General features: G+C 36.9%; 1 protein-coding gene across 1 annotated transcript; it reads left to right on the forward strand.

The window, feature by feature from the left end:
* Positions 1-4,094: 4,094 nt before the first annotated feature.
* Positions 4,095-7,207, forward strand: LOC134845979 (uncharacterized; the record flags this gene model as incomplete). The annotated part of the gene is given in 2 exon segments (XM_063863129.1): positions 4,095-4,954; positions 6,178-7,207. Coding segments are annotated over 2 exon segments (1,204 nt in total), but the record flags the coding sequence as incomplete, so codon positions are not given.
* Between the last annotated feature and the right edge of the window lie 1,256 nt (positions 7,208-8,463).

Genomic DNA, 8,463 nt, shown 5'->3' on the forward strand with positions numbered 1-8,463 from the left:
AAAGTTCTGGGACTTGGTGAGAACTTGGTGGTAAATATCATAAACATCAATGGCCTCTTCTTCATCCAGAGTTTCATTTTCGAACATCAGTATCTGGTGTCTTTCTTCGATTAATTGCAATAGCAACTTCGATTCGACTCTTTTGGACTCCATTGACACTTCTTCTCGTTTGATTTTCAGCTCATCGTCCCACTTTTGGAAACATGGAGATATTTTGGTAATCATCAAAGCTTCAATTGCAAACATTTTTGCGAAACAAAACGAAGTAACATGCAAGCTGAAAAAAGCGGTTTAGAGTTTGATAGAAATGATTAGATTTTGACATGAACCGTTAGTCAAGACTTTGACATGGACGTGGTCAAGACTTTGACAAACTAATCCGACAGCAATGATTCTAGTTTATAATCAAAATTTATACGGTTTTCCCCAAATTGAAATTGATCTTGAAAGTCTTCTTGCTAATAACAGAAAAACAGGCTGAACTCGAACGAAACACGGAATTGAAAAAAAAATTCAACAAAAACTTGATCGATCTAATTTAAGTTTTTTTTTTCAAACGCCAATCATTTTAAAGTAAAATTTATCTAATTTCGAATCTTTCTTAAAATTTTTTGAACCATTTCGAACCATCTCAAGGCAGCACTTGCTCCAACCTACCGTATCATCAAAGAAGCAGTCGTTCTGGGATTAAATTGCTACAAACAGTGGTTTTGAAATGCGACTCGAGTCACTGCGTTTTTGTACTTCTCCGGGAGCCTGCCAAGAGATACTTTTTCGTGAAAAAATGAAAACAACATTTTAATTCAAAACATTTTTTCCTGTCTACTGTCAGGGGTTAAAACTTGTAGGGCTTTTAAGAATCAGAAGCATGATTTATCCGGTTTTTTGGTAAAAAAAGCATTTATGCAAGTGGGGGCTGATCCTGAAAGAAAAACAGGTTCAGAGTAAAATGGATTTAAGCACTTTGGTAGTAACTTGGAAAGTTCTAACAGCCAGTCAAAAACTTGATTTTTTGCGCACACATAGCATTTCCAGGTCGCCGAACAATGTATTTTTTTTTGCGATTAATTTGTCCCCTGTCAAATCTTACCCAAATTCTTCAATAGTTCTGGCAAATTTCTAGTTGCTGGGAGACTGGTAGAACTTGTTCTAGTTGCTTGAGCATTCGTTGTGAAATTCGGACTGAATTTTTTCTAGTTTGTAGGTCGAATTGAGTTGAGAATTTGTCTCTTCTGGCTGAAACGTTGTGGCGGCTGAGATGGTTGGAGTTTTGTTCTATTTCAGATCCCTGATACTTTTCAAAAATAGACGAGCATCAGGTTCTCCCGTAAAAATGTCACAACCATGCTCACCTTTCGTTCCAGTAAACATTTCGCCATCCGTAATTACTGTTGCTTGTCATTTATTAGATGGGTACTTTGAGCAGTTCCAGTTCGTAGTGTTTGTGTTCTTACGTTTCAGATAATACTCGTGAACTGATACCACTAGTATTAGTTTGTCTTTTCTTAAAGATTAAGTAAAATGGACGGACGTTTCAAACATTGTAGCCCAAAGATTGGAAAAACAAGCGTTCAAGTAGAAGGCAGTAAAACTTGATGTTATTCTTTTAGGTCTCACGTTACTTTCCATTTGGCACCATGTAGGTTATCTCTGTTTTAAAAGAAATAATTGGGGATTGTTTTTTAGCTAGTTGGAATGAAATTTTATTTAACACGCTAGAGGCGTCAATTGAATGGAAAAGGCTTGCTAGTCCTCAATTAGTACACTTATCTGGAATTCTATTGTAGTTGTAAAACTACCTAGTTTGAAACAAATTATCGTTATTAAAAAGGATCTCAAATTGTCGTGGTCGTTATGGGGCTATAAATTACATATTACGGGGTTATAAAGTAGAATTTCAGACATTGGGGTTAAATAACGTGAGGTTGAAGAATGTGACACCTAAAAAGTCAAAATTGATCCGAATAAAAACCTTGAATATATCCCAAATATTTGGTCTTTGTCTTTAGGTTTTAGAGTAAAATTTTCTCTGACGATATATCTGTTCAAATAATTTGCACTCGATAAATTTTTACTGATTTTGATGGCCCATATTTTAACCTTTATAATTCAAAGTTTGAACAGGATTGCAAATACTATCGTTAATTTTGCCTCCAAGAACGAATGGTTAAGCACTAGGTGTTTTTTTCATCAAATTTTTAATAAATGTTTTCGTTGGATTCTTTTTTTTACAAAAAAAAACAATTAGTCAGATTTTTGTGTACGAAAATCTTGTTCCGTTCAGCTCACGCATGTTATAGATGTATCAGCGAAGTCCAGACAGGAGACAGGAGCTAGCTCAATTCTGTGCCCTATTATTATAGAAACCATTTTATGTGTCGTAAGGTGCCTTCAGCGTCGTGCGGTCAAAATGAAACTAATTTTATGGTGGTCAGAATAAAAGTAAATGAAACTACTTTATTAGTACAGGAAAAATGTGCGTGAAGGACCGCTTAGGTGAGAATGAGGTGAAAATCCTCAAAAAGGCATCCGGTATTCCCTAAAATTGCCTTTGGAGGCGTTTTTTTTATTAGAAATTTTATGTGTAGTAACAATAACTTAACTTTTAAAAAATCTAAGAAGTAAAAAAATCTAAAAAATTTTAAAAAAAGTTTGTAGCAAGGCGTCCTTGAATGTTCCGACTGCCATTTTCCGCCCTGCGAATAAACAAAACAGTATAGAAAAACCAAAAAAAAGCAAAAAAAAATACTGTTTTTGGGGCTATTTGTTTTAACGCGCTTTGCAGATTAGCTCATGCCCAAATCATGAGTCTTATTTTGAAATAGTTTTATTTTAAGTTTTCTAATGAATTTTTTTAATAACTTATCTTGTTAGATAGATCTGTTAGTAGAGATCCCTGTTGTCAAAATGAAGAACTCTCAGATGGTAAAATCCCATTTTACTCAGAGCCAAAGCCTCCATTTCCACATCAAAGTTCTGTGACTTGGTAAGAATTTGCTGGTAAATATCATAAACATCAATGGCTTCTTCTTCATCCAGAGTTTCATTTTCGAACATCAGTATCTGGTGTCTTTCTTCGGCTAATTTCAATAGCAACTTGGATTCGACTCTTTTGGTCTCCATGGACACTTCTTCTCGTTTGATTTTCAGCTCATCGTCCCACTTTTTGATCCATTCTTTCTCGGCTGCCGACATCCCGTCAATACGTTTACTCCTGTCAATCGAGTTTTGAGCTTCCTCGAGGGGAGTGTACACCTCTTTGAAGAACTTTTGAGCTGATTCCAAATCATTTTCGGTTTCCGTAGCTTCAATACCTTTTTTGAACAGAAACTCGACCCATGCATATGCCATGTATAGCTTGTAACCTAGCGCATTTCTGTCAGCGCCTTTTGTAAGCGAAGCGTAAATGATCAGATTAATATCCAGAGGTTTGCGATCCAGAGCTATGAACTTTTCAAATTTGTCCAGAGTTTTGACGAAGTTCTTTTCTAAAGACTGAAAGTCTACATGGTTGCTGTTACCAATAGTTTTAAACAGCAGTTTGCTTCTCCAGAAGGAAAATTTCTCCACTAAACTTGACACTTTGTCCCAATAATTTGTGCAGTACTCGAGATTTTTTGTGTAGAACACGATTTGACTTTGAATAACATCTTGAAGAGATTCGAGTACTTTTTTCCGTTGATCACGTGTAACCGCTTGTTCGGCAGCTTTGCCATACAGATTGTAGGCTTCATCGAGTCGGCTTTCCCGTATGGCGGGCGTGGGGTTTTTTGATACTTGTGATTTCAAATCGTCCGCTAGTTTGCAAAAATTATCAAAATCTTTCGATGACATTTTCGAAGCCAAAAGACGTCAGTTTTTTGTTACACTAATGCAGTTTGAGCTCACGTAAGGTATTCAAAGGCTGAGACGGAATGCGTTTAAAACCGCGTTTATTTTAATGATCAAATAATTTGATCGTAATAAGCTCAATTTTTGGATATATATTCTGTCTTTTCAACTGAGCATGTGTCGGTTTTGTTTTATTTTTGCAGCAAACTCTTTTTGAAAAACAAAAATGTAATATAAAAACAGTTTCGGACATTCTTCAGTCTTGCACCATTGCTTACCGTGGCAGTATTACTCAAAAATCTACATACAGGTAAAAGCAACTAGCAACAGAAAATTTAACCATTAGCCATTGTAAAACTGCTGTGAGCAAATTTTCAAAGCTTCAATAACTGATAATCGTATCAAATCTGCATCATTCATTTGTCTTTAAGCCCTTAAACCAATTTTTTCGCAGCTTAAACTTTCGCAGAATTTTTCGAAATGGAAGTTTCACAGCTTAATTTCTCGAAACTTATCATCGCGGCAAATTTCTGAAAATAAGTTCTACTTCGACATATTTTCTGAACTTCTTATTTCTGGAAAATACTTATTGTCTAGAAAAAAATTAATGATATTTCTGAGAAAAAAATTTACCGACGATCTGGTTCCGAATCTGATTCAATCAAAAATCACTTTGATTCCAACATTTCGTTTTTAAAAGGAGTTAGTTTGTAGTGGATTTATCTAGTTCTGGTATTATTTGAGAGTGGATTGAGCAAAAAGTGTTAAGAACCGCAAATTGATAAGCTTGCAATTCTTTGGTTCGAAAAACATTTAAGAAAAACTAATCACAGCGCTTTCACAGCAGCAAAGTTTGGCAGAGAATAAAATTGTTGTCTGAAAAAAATTTATTGTGATTTCTGGAAAACACTTATAGTCTGCAAACAACTTTTTACCTGGAAGAGGATTCATGGGTCCATACATAGGGATTGACTTGGGCACTAGTGCCTGTTGCATAGCCCACTATTCGGACGGAGTGGCGGAGGTCATCTGCGATGAAGACAACGACCACTGCCCCACTGTACCCTCCTACGTGGCATTCGTGGACAACAGACAGTTGGTGGGGGAGCAAGCACGAGCACAGGTTAGCACCCGATTCGAGATTTTTCACCTAATTCGAAGCAACATTCGAGCGGTTTGAGCGGTTTTCTTAGACATTTGCACTTCAAAAATCTTGCTTCAAAATGAGCGTTTTGAGTATTTTTAATGCAGTTCAAAATGGTTACTTAGCAAAAGTAGATATGCCATAAAGTCGACACGTCGTAAGCCAATCATAATAGAGAAAAGAAATTACTTCGTACGTTTGTTTTCTTATCTCGATTCTGATTGGCTTACAACTCGTCTACTTTATGACATGGCTTTTTTGACCGCAATCCGTTCATAATGTTTTAAATTGTTTCCAGTTTAAATCCAAATTCAGCTTAGCCATTTCTATCAGGGCGGGTTTAGGAATTCAACCCCCCTTCCTTCAAGAATTCGATCCCCTCACCAACCAAGAGGTATCAATTTGCTTGACCTTTAAGACTTTAAGCGTGAACAAATTTTGAGACTTTCTCCTGATAAAAATAAGCAAGATCTATATAAGATTACTCACTACCAGGGGCGGTTTTAGGGGGGGGGGGAGGCGGACCCTTACCCTCCCCTCAGGGATTCGATCCCCTGCCGACCCAAAGCGTCCCCTTTTGCACTATTTTGAGATATCCGTTTTTGCTGACGTACCCTAAAATTTTTGTAAAGCCAATAAAAACTTATTTTGAGGGGGGAGCACGCGCCGAAAACACGCAATTTTCTCATCAAAGTTTTCCAAAAAGTGCCTAAGAACACCGTTTTTGCCCTATTTTTTCAAATTTTTGCCTGCGGCGCAGAAAAAATGGCCAAAACAAGGCCTTTTTAGTGCTTTGGGAGAGCTTGGAAAATCAATTTGGTTGACCTAAAAAAAAGGTCAATAAAATTTTTGAACATTTTTGAAAGTCCTCCCCCCCCCCTCCCTCGAGAAAATCCTAGATCCGCCCAAGGTTCAAGTTAAAACATTGTGCAAGTTTGTTTTGTATCATCCCTAACTTTTAAGAGTAAGTCTCGTTAATCCTCGGTTATTTATATCATAAAATTTTTTTTAATCTTCATGGGATGTTTTAATTGACGTGGAAAATAATGGCATGGGCTATTGTTTCTATTGGGATACTTTCATATGGGATATTTTGTGAGGAGATACTTTTGTATGGGATACTTTTTCTTGTCACCAAAAAAAACATCATCACATGAAAAAAATAGTATCGCAGTTAAAACCTGAAGTTTATTCATCTTCAGGCAAATGAGAACGTGGGGAATACAATATTTGACGCAAAGCGCTTCATTGGTCGGAAATTCGAAGACCCCGACATTGAGAAAATAAAAGAATCATGCACGTTTGAAGTGGTTGAGAGGAAAAACAACCCTAAATTCAGGGTAATCTGCTTCAAAGAAGAGAAACTGTTAAGCCCTGAACAGATTTCGGCCATGATTCTGAATAAACTGAAACGGTTGGCCGAAAGAAAACTGCAACAAAGCGTAAACGAAGTAGTTATTACAGTTCCGGCTTATTTCAACGGCGAACAGCGCGAAGCTACTCTCTCAGCAGCTCAATTGGCCGAACTGAGAGTTCTTCGACTGATCCATGAGCCGACAGCTGCCATTTTGGCGTATGGCCTGGACCAAAAATTTGAACTCGAGGACAAAAAAATTCTTGTTTACGATTTAGGCGCTGGAACATTCGATTTAACAATCGTTCGGTGTAAAAACGAGGTTTTCCAAGTTGTGTATTCAAATGGAGATTCTGCACTAGGTGGTCGGGATTTCGACACAAACTTGGCCAAATATCTGGAGCCAGAAGTCAAGAAAAACTGTGGAAGTGGTTTAGGAGAATCCAGAGAAGCCAGGCATAAACTCATAGAAGCTTGCAAACTTGCAAAACACAGCTTATCAGGAGGAATCAGCACTGAAATCGATGTGAAAAAGTTGATAAATGGAAATGATTTCAAAGTAACACTGACTAGGGCTCGATTTGAAGCGCTGAACGAAAATTTGTTCAACAAGACGATACAGTACGTGGACGACGCTTTAAGTGAAGCTAAGCTATCTGTTGATGAAATAAGTTTCGTTCTGCTAGTTGGGGGATCCACTAAAATTCCCAAGATCCGGGAGCTCCTCATGAACAAATTTCCAGATGTTTCCCGTTTGATGTACACAGGCGATCCGGACCAGATAGTGGCGCGTGGTGCAGCAATCCAGGCAGCCATGATTAAAAAGTCAGCCGAGTTGATGTCAGTGACCCTCGCAGATGTATGTCCTTTGTCGCTAGGTGAGTAGAAGAAGTAAAACAATTAATTTTGAGGCATACAGTGAATAAATATAAGAAAACCGACAAATACTAGTATTTGAAAGTAACTTGTTGCTGGTCAAAGACTGGCTCTACCAAATCAGATTCGGCGTCCTTAGAATTTTTTGTTCAGACTCCCCTCTTTATGACACCGTAACACGACAACCCACAACAATTTATTTTCTTTTGCTACCGATAACTTCTTTCAAACTAAGTCCTTTTATAACTTTGGTTGAATTCCAATCGAATTCCCTTAAAAACTGAGGCCAGAGAAACCATTGTTTATGCTCGCGATGGCTCTTGCATCTCAAAAATTATTGCATTTGGATTAGCTAGAGAAACAAAACAGGTTCAAAAAGTACCATCTTTTCTTAGAGGCTATAAAAATTTTAACACCTAAGAGCAGACCTGAAAAAATTTTACTGGATTTTAATGAGGCCGCTATTCAAGCTTTTTGAAAGAACTCCCAAGGGCTAAGCTGTTTGGATGTTTTCTTCACCTTTCTCAATAAAAAAAGAAAAAAGAACAAAGAACTCGGATTGAAAAGCTTATGCTAAAATTTTGATCATACGTTCTTCGTGTCTTTTTGTAAATAAAACTTTGTATGATTTCTTTCCTTGCAGCCTTGCGTAGACGTAAAGAAAGCGCACTCTTTGACTCGCAATCGAAGAACTCGGTTTATAGCAATTTAATCCCGGAACGATCACTCCCTTAGTGGTACCCTAGATTAGGAATAGGGAGTAGCAAACTCTTTAAACAAATCGTTGTGTGTTGAAAATAGACAAAAAATGACTTTTTTGGATGGTTTCAAAATTTTGGGCTTTTGATCAGTTTTTGAAATGATTGGATAATAGTTGGCATTGATTGAAGCTACGATTAAAGCAGTTTTTTGGTCACAGCTATTTTCCATTCCATATTTCACTCAAACTTAACCAGTTAATCTACTATTTGCAAAAGTATTTTAAAAATCTGTTTCAACATAGGAAAATCTAATGATTTTCTAGTTACTAAATTAAATCTTGCCGTTAGGATTAGTTTTCAATTTCATATAATTGTTCAGACTATCGGCAAGTTCAGTTCGGTTCAAATATAAACCTCATTCAGCAGCATGATTTTCTTTCTGTTTAGCTAAAACTTTTACAATTGAAGCTTCGTTGTGTACCGACGATCTGGTTCCGAATCCGATTCAATGAAGTTTCACTTTGATTCGAACAATTCGTTTTTAAAAGAGGTGTATT

Source organism: Symsagittifera roscoffensis, chromosome 5, assembly GCF_963678635.1.
Source record: "Symsagittifera roscoffensis chromosome 5, txSymRosc1.1, whole genome shotgun sequence".
Lineage (NCBI taxonomy): Eukaryota > Metazoa > Xenacoelomorpha > Acoela > Convolutidae > Symsagittifera > Symsagittifera roscoffensis.